At 44.9% G+C, this 19,872-nt stretch overlaps 1 protein-coding gene across 2 annotated transcripts; it reads right to left on the reverse strand.

Moving 5' to 3' along the window:
• Window positions 1–407: 407 nt before the first annotated feature.
• Window positions 408–12,523, reverse strand: GABRP (gamma-aminobutyric acid type A receptor subunit pi). Of its 2 annotated transcripts, none has more exons than XM_065644163.1 (9): window positions 12,450–12,523; window positions 11,493–11,605; window positions 9,298–9,365; window positions 7,102–7,319; window positions 6,184–6,266; window positions 3,730–3,867; window positions 2,359–2,511; window positions 1,690–1,883; window positions 408–722 (listed from the first exon to the last, which is right to left on the reverse strand). In XM_065644163.1, exons 1-9 carry the CDS (start codon window positions 12,503–12,505, stop codon window positions 408–410), a joined length of 1,338 nt encoding a protein of 445 aa, XP_065500235.1. In that variant the 5' UTR covers window positions 12,506–12,523. The 2 variants fall into 2 exon arrangements, with proteins under 2 accessions (XP_065500235.1, XP_065500236.1); XM_065644164.1 differs by having other exon boundaries at window positions 11,493–11,602; window positions 12,450–12,505.
• Between the last annotated feature and the right edge of the window lie 7,349 nt (window positions 12,524–19,872).

Below are 19,872 nucleotides of genomic sequence, written 5' to 3' on the forward strand. Positions count from 1 at the left end.
CTGTAACCCCACATCCTCTTGGACATCCAAACCAGAAGGTTACAGCCTGCTTCTGAATACCAAGATAATTCTGGCACCTGTAGCGCTCTACGGCCTGCCACATGCTGTCCTACGCACCCGCCCCTGGCCAGGCGAGAGGCGGGATGCTGGAACGAAAAGCAGGTACAAGCACAGGAGCCCAGCACAGCCACTCAGCTGAACGAGCAGTTGTCCAGAGTCAATGTTGCTCATGCTGAAGCACCGAGGCTTTGCATCTCGCACGCCTCACACACGCTTCTGCTCTGCACCTCAGGAAATGCAGCAGAGCGTTTTGTCCACGTTGGGTTCACTGAGGTTAAGTACCTGGATGCCTGTTGGCAAGATTCCTCTCTCCTGCCGAAGTGGGAGGATGAAGCGACTCATTTCTACTAAAAATATAGGTAATAGGCCCAATAAAACACATTGACCAGCATGAAAAACAAAGGGAAAAGCAATTTGGAGTAGTGGTCTACATTGCTGGGGTTCTGAATTGTGAAATAACCAATAATCCTGTGCATTTTGTTTCTCAAGACACATTTGATTTTCTCATGAGTTTTCATGGTCAAGTCACTGCAGTTCACATTATCGCTTGAAATCTCAATGCTTGTAAAGCTGATTTTCTGTTTATAGCTGGTGATGGAGCTGTTGAGGATGTTACTGATGTTGACTTCTTCCATTTCTTTAGTGAGCTCATTTGCAGGCTGCTAGGAAACAAGAATGTACAGTTAGTTTTAGGGTTTGTCTTCTCCTGTAGAAGAAAAGTGCTTTAATAAATAAGGAGACCATAAGGATAAAAATAAAAGAACACAGCTTCATATGTGTTCATCCCAATATTCAAACATGCCTTTCAGCGGGTGCCTGAATTCCCAGAAATGCCTGTGTTTCCACCGCTGAATTCCTAGAGGTATTTTGAGATCTTCAAGCAAGTCTCACTGTGTCACTGAGCAACCCAAGAACCATCTCCTCCAAGACATCCATCTCTTCACATCTGCACAGTGACTTACTGGCTGGGGAGCTCGGCATTGAGGTGGGAAACCTCTTTTCCCTCTGACAGGATTTGGACCCTTGATGACCACTGGACTACAATCATAATTGACTATTTAATTTCTCGCACTGCTTTAGCAGAGCTCTTTGAACAATTCACTCACCTTCACAACCCCCACAGAACTTGGTGGGACTGATGTTTGGTGCTGTCTTCTGGGAAGGGAGGAAGAAGGACTCAGCTTTCCTCTGATAGAGGAATTACCTTCCAGATCACTGTCCTAATCAGAGTTATTCCATAGGAGAGCTATTCTATAGGACACCTATTCCAGAGGTGTGTTATACTGGCGCTGCATTTTGAAAGGAGCAGAGGTGCTTCGTGCTCTGACATGAGCGCAGCTCAGGGCTACAGACCCGGTTCTAGCAGTTGGCCAAAGTGCCTTCCCAAATGTGGCCCTGCAAATCTAACCTGTCAGCTAAGGCTGCTGTGCAGCAGGTTATGGCAGAGACACAGCGCTCTGGTGTTATTTGCGTGTTCGTTGCACGCAAAAATTTAGACTTAGCGACAATTAGGAGAAGCAATTGTTCCTGTATCCATAACAGGAAGACCAATTGTCTTATTCAGCTAATGGAGGACTAATTACTGTTGATCCAAGATAACTAAGCTTATTAAGGTGGATCAGGCTTTACCTCTTGAGGTGCCTTAGCTGCACACTTCTGTGATGAGCTGTAGTGAGCCATGGCATATTCCACCAGGGCACCAAAGATGAAGCTGAAGCAGATGCCGAGGTAAACATCAATGGCCTTAATGAAACAGTTGGTTTTCGAAAGTGAACTTCGTGAGCCGATCATCAGAGTTGTCATGGAAAGCACTGTTGTTACTCCTTGGAAAGCAGAAAAGGAAAAGACCTTCTCTTGCAGACACTCTGGAAAAGCTTGGCCTATCCTTCTGCACATGCTCTAGTGCGAGCACATCACTCCTTACCCAAATCCAAATCATCTGTCAAGTAAAATGCTTTTGTAGCGTTAGCTACTCATTTCACAGAGGCTGTCCCTGTCTTTGACACCTTGGCTCTTGTATTTTTCCTGCTTTCAGTAAAAGAGCAGCCCCATCCCTGCCCCCTCCAAAGCACATCACAGAGAACGTGTGCTCTGTCCTCTGCTCTCGACCAGGAGCCTTGGCCACACACAGCTCTGCAGCTCTTCCACGCTTCATGCTGCTCACCCAGCTCTGCCACAAGGAAAAGCAGCGCACGAGCACTCCAGTTATCACAGATCTCAAAAAAACTACCGTCTACCCAGCCCTCAGAGGCTCCCCTGCCTGCTTAAACCTTCTCCCTTCCTCAGGCAGTAACTTACCAATGCAGGTTCTTGCAGGCACTGAATCCAGTGTGATCCAAAAAGAAACCCAGGACAACATGACGAGCAGAGTGGAGGGCACGTAGGTCTCCAAGATGAAGTAAAGGACATTCCTTCTCAACTCAAACTGCAATATCAGTCGTGGGTAACTGCCTGTTCATGAAAGGAAGAAACACAGTGACCGTGAGATTCCCAAGGACACTTGAACTGGAACAGCCCACACCAGCGCTGCAGCCGAGGTTTATCCAACGTACCCTAGATGAGAGGACACAAACACACAGCATTGCTGGACAAGAGCCATCTAGAACAACGTGTGGCTTGTAAAGGGGCTCCTGAACTTCATCCACAGTGAAAACATTTTATACTTGTGTCTTAGAGCAGAGAAGGGCCGATGCTTTCATCTGTTCTCTCGTGCTCAGCACAGCACATTTTGCCCAATAACCGCTTTGAAGGGGCATTGCCAGGTTCAGTCTTATCTGATGGCTGAGAAATAAACAAAATATTTTTCTTTTCATTTCAGCAGGCTTTGGCTCACGTCCCGAAGCATCCCAATATCTTGTCATCACAGGGAATTAGACCCCCTGTATTCATTAGTAATTTGTGATCTCTGATAACTGTGTCTTTTTGTGCTCAAAAAAACCGCCCAAACAGTCATTTTTTAAAAAACCATTTGTCATAATACTGACATAAGCATTCTGGGGCTGGATTGCTAGGATTTTCAGGAGACATTTCTGCTGTTTAAACAATAGTTCCATTTGAAATGGAGAAACAAACCCTGTGTTGTTTGTGGGCTGTGTACACAATAGAAAACAACAAAACATTGTTATTTTTACAACTTGGTCACTCTAAGGAAGTTTTGCCCCCTTTCATAGTATCTGGATTGGAGAGAAGAGTATTTACACTGATAATGAAAAAGACATTGAATTCTGATGTACAAAGAGATCTTATACCATCATGATAGAGTTGTAATTTACAAACAAAAGTATATTTTAAAAGTTATTTTTACTCCCAGTGACTGTAAACAAGTGTCTCTGCAGTATTTGTAGTCTGCACACCTGGGAGGAAGGGAGAGAGTTTCTTCAGGTAGGTGTGGAGAAGGAAAGAAGTGGAGAATTTTTTTAAAAAGGTAAAGGAAAATCCATCAAGTGAATATAGCATATTAAAAGCCCCATCTTTCTGTAGATTTCCATCTTACAGAATATCCTAATTGCAACTACTGTTAATTTTATTTCACCAGCTTTCTGTCCATCTGTTTCTTTGAAATTAAGATTTGCTAAAGACTTTACTGGCTCAGGCTTGAGTCAAAAGATACCGGCCCACAGAAGGGAAACACTTGAGAGCTTCTCTTGCTTTTCTCTCTCATGGATTTACCTGTTTCCTGCTGTGACTTCGAGACCAGGGTATAGTAACGTTCCACCGTGTACTGAGAGAGCTGCAACTTTTCCAAGCCATGGACAGAGTCATTCCCTTTCAACCACGTGAAGACGACGTCGTTTTCATCGTATCCCCCTAAGGAGAACATAAAGACCCACGTTACTGTGGTTCAGCCAGTAAAGGCCCGGCTGTTGCCCTGCCCTGCGTCCCGAGGGGGGCAGGAACGCGACCCAGGTGTTGTAGGTGGACAAAGACCCTCTGAGCTGTGTCGGACTGTGGGCAGACGTTGGCTGGTCTTCCAGTGCTGGTCTTTCTGCTGGCTCAGATCTCCACACCAACATGCACCGCTGAAAACGCTGAACAACAGGCAAAGCCGCCCAGAACCTCTTCTAATCGTTTACCTGGGGTGTTCCTATTTTAAAATATTTTAACACTTCAAAAGATAACGTATCCCTGTCGTCTGCAGTTTGATTACACGCAGCAGGATAAAACTACTGCAGCGATCAGCCCTCAAACACAATCTCTTCCGTCGTGAGGGAAGAGCAGGAGTGGTTAAAAAAACCCCATTGAACCCTTGCCAGGTAGCAGAAGCACATTTCACTGAATCTTCTATTCAAGTGCTTATAAATATCAGAAAAGGTGTTTTCAGTTAGTCAAGAGCTTGGAGCTGAGGCTGCTATGCGGTTTTGAACCAGGCTCTTCTGACTGGGTATGTTTTGTCCAGAGAACTTGCCCATTAAAGCAGCTTTTTCTACAAATCATTCCTCCTATCCCCAAAGGCTTTAAGTTACTGAAGACAAATAAATGCACCCAACATTTAGGTAACACCGAACTCCTGCCTCAGAAATGGTGGGATCAACAATTCAAGCAGTTATCATTAAACTCCATGTATGCCGTCTGACTAATTGCCTCCAGGAATGTGAATGATGGCGCAACATGACCTCAGGTTGGACTGAGGGATAAAACTGGCACTGAGTCACCAGCCTGCCATTCACCTCAAAAATATCACTTAATTTAGGAAACAAGCCTATCAGTCTCACTAATTTGATTCTTTTATTAAGTGCCCCTCTTTGAGAAAATGAGTAGGGACACTTTGATTCTGATAATAACCTGTTCGTCCTGGTAGAAGGAATAAGATTCAGTTGCAGCTCTATTTTTATGTAATTGTGTTTTCTTATTAGACACAAATTACCAGAGCTTGAGCATGATGAACTCGTAAATCAGGCGTCCAGGGTCTGAATCCCTGTGTAAAATCCTAAGCATGTGACTTTTCAAAGTTTCTAAGCTGTTCTATAAATTGTGGTTACTAAGGAAAATTTTATAATAAATGATAGATTGTTGTTAATTCATCCGGCATATATTTAAATAGCGTTATTTCTGGGCACTTATCCTAATGAAATCTCCAGTGAGCAATGTGCTTGTAATTTCATTGGAATTATACAGCAACAGAGCATGATGTAGGACCCAATCGCTTTTAAAACAGGCCCAAACAAGCTGTGCTTTAGCAGAAGAGGCCAGTCATTATTATTTCAGGAGCTATTCTTTGTAATAAAGTTAACCATGGTGAACTAATACGATTTTAATGTGAAAATAATATGTGCTTCCCTAGGTGCTTCATGCTGCAACTCCAGAAGTTAAAAACTGGTGTTTTCAGCACTGAGATTTTCAGGTGTTTCTTTTTGTGACATGAAGTGGGAGATGGTTGCTTGCTGTGGAGCATCACAGGCACAGAACAGCAGCACTGCTCTGGCTGAGCTCCTGGCTAAGAGCCCTGTCATGTCCTAAATTTACCTGGAGTCTTTCCCAGCCAGCTTTGCTGTGGATGAGCCTTTAATTAATTGAGAGCAGAATTCACTGATTATTTGTTTTCTTGAGACTTGCAAGGCTGAGACTCCTCCTATTGACAAGGGTCCCATCAGCCCCATGGAGAAGCACATACCACAACGTTGGGGTTGGCCTTGGTTTCAGATCATGAGTTTGAGAGGCATGTTCAAGTCACGTCTAGTAGCACCAGCATTCACACTGTCTTGTTACAGAGATGCAACAGGTAGTAGATTCCTAAAAATGTGAAAAGTCGTTCCTTGCTGTACTTGTCCTGTGCACTTACCCCACAAGTTACTTTTGAAGAAGCTGTCTGTGTAAAAGGGACCCAATTTGGCAAACCAGCTGTTATTACCCCATCATTTATGTGCAAAATTGAACTATCTACACTTCAATAAAATATTATTCTTTCTATAGAAATTCCACTGACAGGAATCCTCTAAACTGTGGATTTCAACACAAACATTTCAAGAACGACGAAGCCAAGTTGTTTTCTTTTGGACACTAGTATTTGCAGGAATAAAAGTCTACTCCAGAAAGTACCATGATGAATCCAAACGTTCAAGATGCATACTTACATATGAGTAAATTAATAAAAATCAGGCTTTTTTTCTAGAATGTTATACTTACAGCTTTCTAGCTGCAGTCTGCATGTTTGTGTGTCCATGGGGTATTTTGACAGGTCCATGTTACAAGCAACGGTAGTAGTGATTCTGTAGGAAAAGAAAGAACTCTAAAAGTTGCAATAAAAGCGCATAATAAAATATCTCTGTTTTTCTTAGCAAGCCACTAAGAGTCTGCTCTGTCATTTAGATAGCGTTGACCTCTGAAATGAACGGACTGATGAAACCAGAGAGAACCCTCCTTAAGGAGATGCGCTCTCTGCAGCCACCCTGATGAAAAAGTAACCAAAGGAGGAATTTTGCTTTGCTGTGGTGGAAGATTTAGCTTGTAGATTCACAGGTTTTCCAGTGCATTGCACGTTTTATGAAGTCACCACTTGTCACCTGAGGCACGGTAACTAACTGCACACATACGCTGGCTTGCCCTAATGTGGAGGGTAAACGTGCTTTACTTTGCAGTTAACTGGGACACAAAAGAAATACCACTGTATGAACTACTAACAACAACTGCAGTGCACGTTTCTGCAGTACATGTACAAACATGCTTTTTGCTAAAAAGCAGAAATCCTGGCTACGTGGCGCTGGGGAAGCAAAGAGCTTCCTCCTGTCTGTTGAAGTGTTACTCTTGTGATGTCCTCCCTCCATCTGACTCTGCTGGACGTGTCCTGGGCGACACCTGAACTCGTGAGCTTTGTGAGCCAGCGCTGTGCTCAGGACACGGCACAGACCAGGCTGGGAATCCTGAGCCCCGACCGGCATTGCCAGGTGCCCAGAACAGCAGGTGACGGGTCGGAAGAGTATGGTCACAGTTGGCTTGTTGACCCCAAACTCATTACCCGTGACAGCTGGTATCTGCTCCTGTCCAGCGTCATTCTGGAGACCTATTCTGAACCAGCAGCAGCAGCAAAGCCAAAGGTTGGTTTACCTTAAGGCATACAAGATAGTGCCATTAGAGAACAGTCTGATGAGGCGGTTCCCCACAGTGACATCGTGCAGGAAGGACCTTTTGGACTCCACAATGTACGTGTCTGGTACCCAGAGCAATTCCACGAGACGAGCATCTAGCGAGAAGCTCTTGTTGCCGTGAAAGACCAAGCGGGGGTCTGTCCAGCGCTGCTGCAGATAAATCGTAGCTGTGTAATCCTGGGAAAGAGAAAAAAAACCTGTGTGGATGTGTGCCCAGAACCCCTCACAGCACAGCAGGGCTGTGCCACGTGTGACAGGAGCCAGAACACACATTTGTTCAACCTACCACAGCTCAGATTCACGTGCATGCAGCAAATCTGGTAGATTTTCATCATACTTTTATTTACTCTATTACATTTCTGCTGTACTTACACTCTAAGCTGTAGTGTTTGAGGACTAAAGATTATTCTCATAATATATTTTTTTAAAGGAGCAATTATTGTAATTGATATTTTTGTGTCTGTTTTGCAGGTAAGAAGACAGATGGGCAGTGCACACTTGAGGCCACTCAGCAAGTCATCGACATTAAAAATCAGTCATTGTCTAGAGTTGGAAAATTACACATGTATTATAAACACCATCATGAAAGAGACATTGGCACTTTGGAGAAAAAAAGGTAAGCAAAACCAACCTGTTTTTTCACCGAGGTCTTAAAAAAACCCCACAAACAAATGAAAGAACAAAACTCATAGCATCTTGTTTAATAGGAGTTTTGAATCTAGGATGAAGTTGAGGTTAGCCTGCCAAAATCTGCAGTGCCTGCAGTGACTGGAGTATTTTCACAGTGCCCCATCATAAAAGACTAACCAGTACTCAGCCCTGCAGATAATTCTTTACTGAGCCTTCTGGACAGACACAGGGCACTGTTGTACTATTTCACTTGCTTCCTTATACATGAAGTAAATGCAACCAGTAATGCTTTTTATTTTCAAAACATTTCTGTCACAGACAGTCTGATACCAGCAATCGTTTTAACGGCATGAAGTCACTATGTTTTACCACACGTATACTGCCTGTCTGTGGAAGATGAAGCAGTTCTGTTCCATTCAATCTACAATTTGTGAAACGCTTTAAGAGAAAAGGTCTAAGTAAGTATTGGGTGTCAGCACTGGCTTTTGCAACTTTTAAAATTTTGCCCTTAGTCTGTGACAGAGGAAAAAACACCAAATAATGCACTGTTAAGGCTTTCAATACAGTGAATTATAATATTGATAAAAGTGAAGAATCTTAGTTCATTTCCAGGTTTTATCGAAGCATAGAGTAAGCCACTGCAATGTTTTTCACATGGTCAGAGCAACTTAGATGGACCATCAAAAAGAAAAACTCCAGAAGAGGAGCTATTTTACAAGGCCCTTTAATTAAGTTAGAGATACGTAATTGATTTTGTTGGTTCTGCCCCTTCCCCAAAATGAAGAGCTTTATCCAAGTTACAATATTTTGTTTAATGAACTTGTTTCTCTAGAAGAGAAAAAGTCAGTGTTGTTCTTGAAAATGCTGAAATTAATGCTGAAATTGTTCCTGAAGGAACTTCCAGCTGTTTGGACTGAAACTATTTGCCGCATTTACCCAAGTTGCCCACAGTTTTGGTCAGCCTGAAACTAGAGCTTTCAGCGATCAGTATTTGAAATCCAGCTGTTATCAGAAGTGGGGGGAACCAGACTCATCAGTGGTGGGAATATGTTCTCTGTGTATTTGACTTTTCTTTTTTTCTTTGAGGGTGACCAGTCCTTTGAGCCTCAGACTATGTTGCAGCTCACCACCTCATTTCTCCTCCTTGAGAAGAAACCCTGTCTGTATCTTCAAACAACACCAGCACGTCTAACAGAGCCCACCTCTACCCTGCACTCTGGAAAGGTAAGGGAGAGGAAATGCCACTTTTTCCATTTTCAAGGAGCCTGATGCCCAAGGGGTGCTGAGTTTTGCACCAGTAAGACCTTCAGAGCCATCTCTATCTACCGACAAGCCCACATTATTATGGCATCTACACAGTTTGCAGTCATAAATGAGCTCTGTTCTCATCACACCTCTGAAAGTGGTCAAGAGAGAAAAGCAAAGCTGCTTGCAAACGCTGTGCTGAACACGCAGGAATATATGACAAGTGTCTCAGGCAGATCTTCCTCTTATCTCTTATAAAATAAAAATTTTTTTCACTTACCATGTCGCTCTCAGATATGCTAGAAATACTTGCGATGTCCAGACTCATTGCAATTTGAACAGGTTGTCCTGTGGAGGGAAAGAAAATTTTAAGCAGAGAGAAGAGTGAAAGGCGCAATGAGAGTGTTCTGGACGGTGTGCGGTGTGGGCACTGCTGGCAGCGTCCCACACACACGGCGCCTTCTCTAAAACCGCAGGAGCCCAAAGGGTGAGACACAGTTGTGGAGCATTAGGGTCACAAATGACATCATGATCCAAAATAAACTTCCGTGTTTGGTGATGGGAGCAGAGAGCAAATATCCACCAACTATGAAGATGTGCAGTTGAGATAAGCAGCATTGCAGTGACATTTGCGGCCAGGGCCACCTTATCCCTGTCACCCCGTCCACAACACCCGCACAGTGGCAAGAAGGATGAACTCTGCACCAAGCAGCTCTTACGCACAGCTCTCGGAGGACTTTCCATGCACAAGTAGCAATCGGCGTCCCCGTTTCTCAGACAGGAAAAGCTACGAGGCAGAGAAATTCAGTGATCCCTGAGTCCATACACTGGGCTACAAACAGCAAAGTGCAAGAGCCTTTGCGTCTTTTTATTTATTACGTTATTACTGTTCTATGCACAAGCAAATTTTCGGGATTCAAGTCCTGAATCCCGGTCGTCCCCTGCTTTCTGATACTCTGAAAATCCACCACGAGAGGGCAGCTCCTCCCCAGGCATGTCCGAGCTGGGGCGAGCAACAGACAATTGCAACAGGAACTGTCACAGGAGCAGAAAGACACAGACTGTCCCTTAGGCTGCGCCTGGTTTGTCTAATCCCCAGCACGGATCTGAGCTCTGAGCAGGGCTCAGTGCTTTCCAAGGCAGCTCTCTCTGCCTGGGTGACAACACAGCAACGCCTTTCCCCAGTCATCTAAATCACATTTAAGAAAGTCTCAGGAACACGGTTTCTAAACTTCCTTCCAGGTGTTTTGGGGTTTTTTATTTGTTTTAAAATGTTCCAAACCCCAAAATATATTTCATTTGCCCCCCCCTTTTTTTTTAGTAGTTGTCATTCACATTCTCCATCTTTGTTTTAGACATCAAGACACTTGAAGCCCACTCGCATTAATGACCAGAGGGTAGATCTGTGAAGACTTGGGGCCTCTGGAAGAGGTCAAACCAGAGCCCGAACCATTTTTGTTTAACATTTATGGCTCTGGTAGGCTTAGACTGGTGTAGGTGCAGTTAATCTCCATTCAGAAGCATCTGTTCACTGATGTGACAGGATCTGAAGGAGCTTTTTTTATTCCTGCATGAGATGAGACAATCTAGGCGTAACAAACTGGTAAATTGTATATTGCCCCAGAAATTTATCACCATGGGCAGGAAAAGGAAGAAGCCAAAAGCTGCCAGTAGCAGGTCAGTCGCAGGAGCTACAGTGGAAACATCCAAGTCCTACTGAAAGCCGATGGGGAATTTTTGTGTTGAGCGTGGATTCATTAATGGGTTCTGGCAGAAAAGCAAAATTGCTAAAAATAAAAATGTTCATAGCTATTTTTTAAACTTCCATCAATATTTTTCAGGTTCTGAATGTTCATTCTGATAAACCCTTTCCTCTGAGTGATGGTAGCACTCACCTGGAACGTGGGAGACCTGACACCCAAATTGGACAATAGCCCCAGGTAAGTTCCTAAACACCTGACTGTCTTTCAGGTGCTCCCTACTCCCTAGAGTTTCACAAGGGGTTAAAGCAGGTTTAGTTTGTGTCTCAGTGTGAAGTGAAAGCCTGTGTCGATAGTCAATATTTCTGGCAAGGAGAATGGCTTTATGCCTCTATAGCGGCAATCTGCTAAATAGATGTACATGAACAAAAACAAAGCAGCGAATGACAAGGGTCGGACTCCAAACACACACATGTACAATCAGAGCAGGATTCAGTTACTCTGGCAGGGCTTTTCTAGAGGTACTGAAGTTTATAAATTCCCTGCCCTTCACCTCACAGGTGGACATGATTTCATGCCCCACATGTACAACCACAATCTATCCACGACAACAGTGCATGCACAGAAGGGACAGCAGCCCTGGCTACCACCTAATGTAAAAGAAACACAACCTTTTAAACTGGAGCATCCTAAAGAAAGCTTAAAGCACGCTCTGCCTTCCCCGCAAGCCTTACAGACTGTTCTTCAAAGCATCAAATGCGTTGAGCCAACATACCGCCAAAGTAGGGCCGGAGGTATTTGTTATATCCCATGGTGAGGTTCTCAAATCCAGGGAGGGACGTTGTGTCGCTGCTCTGCAAGTTGGATACGTGACCCAGGGAGCACCTCCTGGAGACACAAACACGAACTGTTACGTGTAGCTGGGCACATCTGGTCTGCGGCTGTGTTTCCAGCTTGTGCTCAAACAAACAAATTGCATAAAATGCTTATTAAAAATAAGTAGATCATTAAAATCACAAGCACTTGCTCACATTGCTTATCTTAGCTGAACAACTGGCACCTTGAAGAGGTGGGAAAACATCAAATTATCTCAGCTGATAGCTACCAGTTTGCACACGTAGTAGCTTAAGGACCTTCTTAAAATGTCCCAGACAAATCAAGCATGTAAACGAGGGAACGGTTCTTTGTCGTTGCTCTGTGAAGGGCTGAAGGAGGCAGGAGGCAGCGCCTCTGTCCCTCCCCAGAGCCTCAGGCCCGCTGGTGTGCGCCGTAAGAAACTTCACAATGTAGTTACTCAAAGCTCTAATGATCTTTTTTCTCCTGTTCCCTTTAAAGCTGGGTCAGTGGTCCTTGGCGCTCTGCTGCACGTTTTAGCCCGAAAAGGACCTTGCAGGAGAACTGAACCAGTTAGTGCACAGTATGAACATAAACCATTCAAGAAATGCAGGACATGCAGTTTAAGGAATGGTAATAACACAGCTGGGAGTCCTGGGGGGGCATGTCCAGCAAAAACCGCAAACTGTTCTCGTCCTGAACAGGCTGCACTGTTAATGTACATGTTGCGTTTTGGGAACCGATGCGGGTTGCTCTCTTCTATGCCACATCCCTTACTGCACCCAGCTTTCTTTAGATGGACTGGATAATTGGGAGCGCAGTTTCCTTTTGACCCACGTTATTTATATGAAACATAATTCAGACATTCCCTGTAAAACAAAACAAACAGTCCACTTACCTTTGGATTGGAAGGAAAAGACACAAACTGAAGAAGCAAAAATATCTGCAGAACATCTCTGGAGATTATTTCTGTATTTGCTCTGCTTGTCTGGAAAACAGAAAAGAAAGGTAAAGTTTTGTGGTTTAAGAAAAACTATTTTAAGGGAAGAGGACAGGGAAAAGGAATCCTGCACAGTCAGAACCACACACTGTGTGATGTTTAACATTCCCAACAAATAGCTGCCGTTTTTTTTTTATTAGCTTGTGTCATTTCTCAGCACTGTGCTATCTCAACATTTTTCACAAAGAGACACTAGTGACAACTCAGGTCCTGAAGTCCTTGACAGGATCACCACATTTTAGGTGCCACTTCGTTTTAGATAGAGCTTTTCTTCTTTCAGCATGGGATGGCGATTAGCTGATGTCAAGAACAGCACCACGGGAACGGATTTATTAATTAGAAAAAGGTTTAGGCAGTTCCTAAAGGCAGTCAGACTCTGCAGCTGAGTGAGGTCCTGCCCACCCAGAGGTGATACATTCAGCATCTGTTAGTCCAGGGCTCCACCGATCAGCTCCGCAGAAACGCGGTAGCTCTGCGCTCCATTAGCTCGTACCTGGGGTAAACCCCTGCTCTTAATAGTAATGTTGGCAAGTCACTCAGCATGCAGTACAGGATGAAATCATTCCACTTTAAATGGGTTTCGTTGACTTTTCTGGGAGTGAAACCAAATCTTGGCATCTGGCCTGAGCCTCCCCTGGGCTCGTGCTGGCCGTGGAGCAGGTGCCACGCCGGGCAGTGCTGCGCTCGGTGGTTTTGCTCCCTGCCTGAAATGCTGCATCGGGGGCAGACTGTTTGTGGAGCACAGGGACGGCGGATGCTGCTCTGCCACTCGGCTCCTGGTGCTGCCACCGCAAGCTGCTGCCGGACCAGCGCGACTGCCGCAGCCGCCAAGGGGAGGGTGTCACTCAGCCGTCATTAGTGTGAGCTGGAAACAGAATTCTGCTCGACCTGCTCCGCTACGCTATGAAGTGTACCCATGGGTGAGAGTTTTCCCGCAGATACTGGCAAGGCAACATCATTCTGGGGTGGATACGAGCCTTCCTCTTTATTAGACTGTTACAAATTGGGAATGGCTATGAAAATCATCAGTCCCTGTGCCTTGGCACCAGTGAGAGCAAGCTCCCAGCTTCACATTTGGTGCCTTTCTCATCGTGCACGGCAGTTACAGCCTCAACTTCAAACCCGGCTCTTCCATAGTAACCTAAATACCCAGAATTTTCTGTGGGGGTTAGATTCTGCCTGTGGTCAGTCACCACAGCCCGGGGACACTCTGCTTTCTCAGCTGGTTGTACGGCTCTGGTGCTGTGGGACAGCAGGGCTCCAGGCCAGGAGAACAGCTGTGCCCAGACAGAGCCAGCAAAAACACCTGGACATTCAAGCACCACAAAGGCAGGGCAGCCCGCTAGAAAAAGTATGTTTTTCAAAACAAAATATGCTCTAATATCTGAATTCCTAACAAGGCTTTGCACTTCCAGCCCTTTTCTGAACATGGTGTTCAGCTGTTTCCAGACATTAGCAAGTGGTCCTCGTTATAACGTGATCATACAGGGCTAGAGAACCATTTACCTGCTTACAGCAATGTAAGACCACAGTTTTGATGGGAAAGAAGACAGATTAGTCCAGGCAGTTTAAAGAAGAACTTACAGGAAGAAAAGATAATTCTACAAATTAGCATTTAGTTAAAGTATGAGAATTCACAAACTTCAGCTGAGGAACAAGCCCTCATGAGCCTCTTTCACGAGCATCTGTTTGGCACAGGGGCTGTGGTTGGAAGCATTTTGGTGCATCAGAATATGTTTCTAAACAGCTTTATGCCGTCTGATCTTAGTTACTAAGGCCTTATTTTGAACAAAGCAAGCCAAATTCTATTTATTTTGATGAGTGACTAATGGATGGAGATCTCTTATGTAGTAAAAAGCCTTCTTGGGACCCTGTTAAGTCTTCAGTTAACAGAAGTGAAGCCTGCACTGCAAGTGCCCTACCGCTACCTAGCGAAGACAGTGGAAACAAACCAACTCAGATAAATTTATAGCTGCTGCTGCTGCCACAGACCTGAGTGAACTACAGTCTCCATTTTTCTGTGACTCTTCTAATTCTTTGCAAAACAAGGAAAATCTTGTTTTCCTCCTTCAGAAGATGGCTGTGAAGATAATAAATGCAAAGACTGCGAGGCAGTGAAAACGGGATCTGTAGGTACCTAAGAGAGCTGGAAACCGGGCGTACCAAAGTCCTCACGGGCGAGAAAAAGGTGACACCAGTGCCCAGAGCTGAATATAACCAAAGCATTTCTTTACTATTCATTGTATCAGTTAATGTAATTACAATTCTGCTCTTATAGTGCAGCAGCTTTCACCATAGATTACCAGCTTCTTTAGTACAGTACATGGGGAAGAAATTACTACAAGATTGTGTATTTGTGTTTCTCTGTCCAGTAAAGGATTTCCGTTTACTCTAATAGAAAAACAAACAAACCCCACAAACAAACAACCACCTAAACAAAAAAACCCCATACAACACAACAACCAAAACGCCCACAACAACCACCCAAAAAACCCCACAAATCATCTTAAACACTGTTTAATCTGGACATTTTTCCATGGTCAGTGAAAGCATGGCACAGGCACTACCAGAACAGCAGCACTAGTACAGCTGGTGGAGAGATTGCTTCCAATGCCAGAGTTATATAAAAACCATTCATTATGTAGACTCAGAGATAATGAAAACCTTGAGCTCGCTCACCTCTGTGTCCTCCCAATTTGCTGTTAAAATTATATGAAGGTGCAACTGTTATAGTAAAATAGATCCCACTAGAGTCCTCTGTGGAAGCCTGGGTCTGCTTCCAGAGAATTTAATGTAATAATGCTTCTTTATACCAAGAACACCAGCAGCACGTGTCTCCGCTACAGCTCAGTCTTTGCTGCCGCAATTCTGCGTTACCTCCCGCTTCACACCCGAGAACACCGCCTATCTCACCCCACGGAGCACAACAGCGTATCCTCCAATTTTCTACCAGTGACATCCCAATGCCAGGCAACAGGAGCATTTATGAGAACCTAAGAAGCCACGCTGAAAACCAAACCCATTTGACCTGTTTACCAAGCTTAGGGTAAAATTCACAAGGTCAGATTTTACTAGAGCCGAATCGCTGCGACTGCAGAACGTGCCGCACGAGCAGTTGTCTGATCTTGAAAGGCGACTACCCAGGGGATGTGCATGGGCAGGGGATTTGGGAAGGAAAGGTTTACGGCATGACAGCTGCTGAGAGTTGGGTATTCTGATGATTTATTATGACAGCTGTTCAAATTTTAACTTACTGACCAAACAAATCGTTAAAGGCTTTCATTTTCAGTTGATCTAAAATGATTTGCCTCTCAATTTCCTCAACTTCAAACTTCAACTTTTTTTTTTTTTTTTTTTTTAATCTTTAAAGCTTGTTCTTCCTAGAAAAAGAAAAAGCTATCTTTTTCATTTTTGAATGTTGAAAATCTGTTTTGGCAGACCAGGAGAAAATGTGAAGCAACTACAAGGAAGAGAATTGAGTTAACAACAGGGAAACATTTTTGTGCAACCTTTTTAGGCAAGCCACTCTTAGTGGAAAACTTAGTTATTTGACACTGAAATCAACTTATACAGAACAAATCCCATTATTACAGAACTGAAGAGCTGGTGGGATCCCGTCACGTGTCAGCAGATACACGGGCTCACTCCTTGGCTGGTCAGGACAAAAAGGGACATTAGGGGCTGATAGGAAACAAGGAGAACCTGGAAGCAGCACCTGTACCAGAGAGTGGACAATATTGAAATTAATTGTTTCTGATCTTTTAGCTTCAAAGATCTCTTCTCTTGCTTATAGTATTTTCTGACTAAACCAAGAAATTGGGAAAAGACTTAAAGCATTTTAAATAAGAGTAGGTAAAACAAAGCACATAATTTTGGGCTGCAAGGAACGACTCGTATTGACTTAAGTCTTTCATGGTTTTGTATTCTGTCAAAACCTCGGAAAGTTTGTTTTGCTTGGAATGGAACCTTTTTCTGTCCTGCTGTTTGAGAAAATCTCAATTCAGCCAGGTTGTTTATCACCTTGACCAGGTCGAGAAGGTCATTATTGGCCCAGGTTTCCCTGGAAGGGCAGGAGCAGAGGCCATGGGAGCCCAGGCGCCAGCAGACACGTGCTGGCCGTGGTGGGGCGGGACACCAGTGCCGAGCGCTGCCGGCCCGGGGCAGACACCGACTGCTTTATTCTGCCTTTTATTTTTTTCTTCAGGTGCCTTGAGCGGTTATCTGGAACCATGGGCAGTTAAAAGGGTGACTTGATGGCCGGAGCCAACCCTGGCCATGTTTCAGCTCACAGCTGAGCCTCAGGGACAAGCTGGTCTCCCTGGCGGGTGACAGGTGGGTGACACGGCGGGTGACAGGGAGCAGCGCCCGCACCCACACACCATCAGCAACTGCCCAGAGAGAGTCCTGGGCTGCGTGGGACAAACCAGCACCAGCTACCTTAAAAATACAGAGCTCACTCCTAATTTCATATGTCCTGCTACGAGTGGCAAATATATTTATCTACATAGACTTCAGACTTAGTACTACTCTTAGTATGAGAGACAGGGAGACCAGACCTATTATTTATATAACACCCCATAAACCACAGGCCTTATTGCCATCTTATTTTACTCTAATGAAAGTCAGAAGCAACTCCACAATACAAGAAGGGTTTGCGTAAAATTAGATTAATTCCTTTTGTAAGAATGTTAAAACCACGCCTGAGTAATGCATTTATGTTTTCAAGATGTAAACTCGTGTCCTTCACGCTACTTGTGGGAAGTGGCAGCTCATGCTCACATCTGCCCACCCCGCGTGGTACACAGCTCTGCCTGCGGCTTGCAGGACAGAGTTCTTTAAATACAAACAGAAGTCTTCAGTTATATAAAAACGAAGGTTTGTGAGATTTACTTACGTGAAATAAATTCTTCATCCAAAATGTCAAGTTTGGCTTCTGTTTGGTCAATTCATTTACTCTGAGCAAATACAATGTGCATAAAACGCCCAAGTAATTACAATTTTATACAGCAATTTGGCGTGCTTCAGGCAGCTCTTCTCCTGCACGAGAAACCTTAACTCCAGCTCTGATCTCAACTTGCCTGCAATTGCTGATCTCCGGCTGCGGATTCGTGCACTCAGCGCTGCCTGCGCTCGGTCACGTTGGGCAATCACTGCAGGTTCATTTCCTCGGCAAACCGGCCCCTCGGTGCGGGCAGCGATCCAGGGCTGGGTGCACAGAGTTCACCTTCCTCCTCTCGCAGGCAGGCAGCTCCCAAGCCCAGCAGCGCTGCTTTCCATGATTTCGCTCTCGACTTGCCAGCCCTGTAATTGCAACCCTATATATAAGGTCCCTCCCACCTCAGCAGTTCTGGTCGCTCAGTCTCCTCCATTGTGTGTGTGCAGGTATTTTATGTGAGATGTAATTATTCTTGTTCCTATCAGCCGAGGCAAGCATGCACAAGATTAACTCCCTTGCAGGACATGAAATGGTGCACCCTGAGTACCTTCTGAACTGTACACGTAAATAAGAGGATAACAACTATTGGTACTTGTTATATTAATGGTAAATAAAGACACAGTGGTTTACTGAGGAGCTTTGCTGATTGTTCTGCTCAGTTCTGGGTGTACCAAAGGAGAAAATGGAAAATAAAAGGTAATTAGCGTGGGAAGATTCTCATGAGAGAAAGTATGGGAGTGTGCCATTTAGACAGAAAGGAACTGGAAAGCACAAAGCTAAAGTAAAGGGATACATAGAGAAAATACATCAGACATTTTGTTTCTGATTATTCTCACATTCTGTCAGACCGAGGGCATGGTCAACACACCAAAAGGCTACAGCAGACACACAAGTCTGCAGGGAGCATGTAGAATTTTTTCTTCCAAGCTTCCAGGCAACAGGTAAACGCACCATACGAAACCTAGAGATGCGTGGGGTAATTCTGGATTGCCCTCTTTGGTCATCTTTGACGGCCATGGCTGCAGTTTCCCTTGTAGCACGGTGCTGGCTGGTCTCTACTGTGATTTTCTGTACCATCTCTGACGCGCGTTGCAGGCAGAGCCGAGGGCTGTTAAGCAACAGATGTCATTTAGTCGAGCAATCGCTATGTGCCCTGGCCTGCCCCTCCGGGAGGAAAAGCAGGAGGGACTCGCTGACCTCTCAGAGGAGAGAAGGAGACGAACAGAATCGCTTTATTTTGTCTTCATTCTTGCTGAGCATCTGCCTCCCCTGAGCAGACGGGTGTCGTGGTGCGCCAGCCCCCGCAGCACCTCGCCGAGGAGGGGAACGCACCCAGCGCCGTGAAAGGAAGGAGCAATTCCTACAACTGCCAGCAACTCATTAATTGAAGGCTTGACAGCACACTGACAAACGAGCACGTAAGAAAAACTACCCAATGGGGCCCCAAGGAGCGCAGTTCAGACATAATCATTCATCTTACACATATATTAGTCTGCATCTCAGTAGGGCAGTGAAACACTCCTCACCGCAGTAAGTTTTAGGGGAAAACCAGCCACGTAATGTCCTGAATGCCTCCACCGCCCACTTTCTACCAACGCATTTATTTTGCTTTTGCAGGCAGCACAAAGCTGCACTGCAGCTGCATGTCCTTCCACACCAACATTCACTTTTCCCCAGTAAATACTCAATATCCCCAATAAAGCCAAGCACATAGAAACACAAAGTGCCAGCATTTGACTCGAGCAGAGTTTAGCTTTTAGTAGATAAATGCTTTTACCTACTACATCAAGAGGAATAATTTATACATGAATAAATAAAACCTTATACTCGAAGCCAGCGAACGCACCCACAAGAGGCCACTGCGGCTGAGTGGGAACAGTTTCGCTGTCTGTATAACCCTTTCACAGCTGTTTGCCTTTGGCTCGCTCCACGTAGCAAAGGGGACGGCACACTGGTGTCCCAGGCAGTAGAGCCGTGCCCTGACACAGAGACAACCTCATCTCAATTCTCCCCAAGTCCCTGCCTTTAATGCTTCCCACAAACTAGGCAGAGTCCACCCAAAACACCAGAGACAAGGTGACAGACTTTGAAGGTGCCTTGGTATCATTTCATGTTTGTCAGCTCTTGCCAACTGTTTGACAGCAGCTTTGCATCACTTGCTCACGTTGTCTCCTTCCCAGGCCATCACGGTGCTACAGTTTGGTACCATCAAGCCTGGGCCGGGAGGGTCTGAACATGCCCCAGAAAACTCTGCCAGGGCCTCGGTGGTCCCGTCATCCCTTTCCTGCAACAGGCTTTACCTAAAGGTATTTAATCTGGATTCGTTTTTGTGTTACCTGTTTTTAAAGGCGATTCTGCACCATGTTTCTTAGTGCAAGATGCAAT

This window comes from Caloenas nicobarica, chromosome 13 (genome assembly GCF_036013445.1).
Source record: "Caloenas nicobarica isolate bCalNic1 chromosome 13, bCalNic1.hap1, whole genome shotgun sequence".
Taxonomy (NCBI): domain Eukaryota; kingdom Metazoa; phylum Chordata; class Aves; order Columbiformes; family Columbidae; genus Caloenas; species Caloenas nicobarica.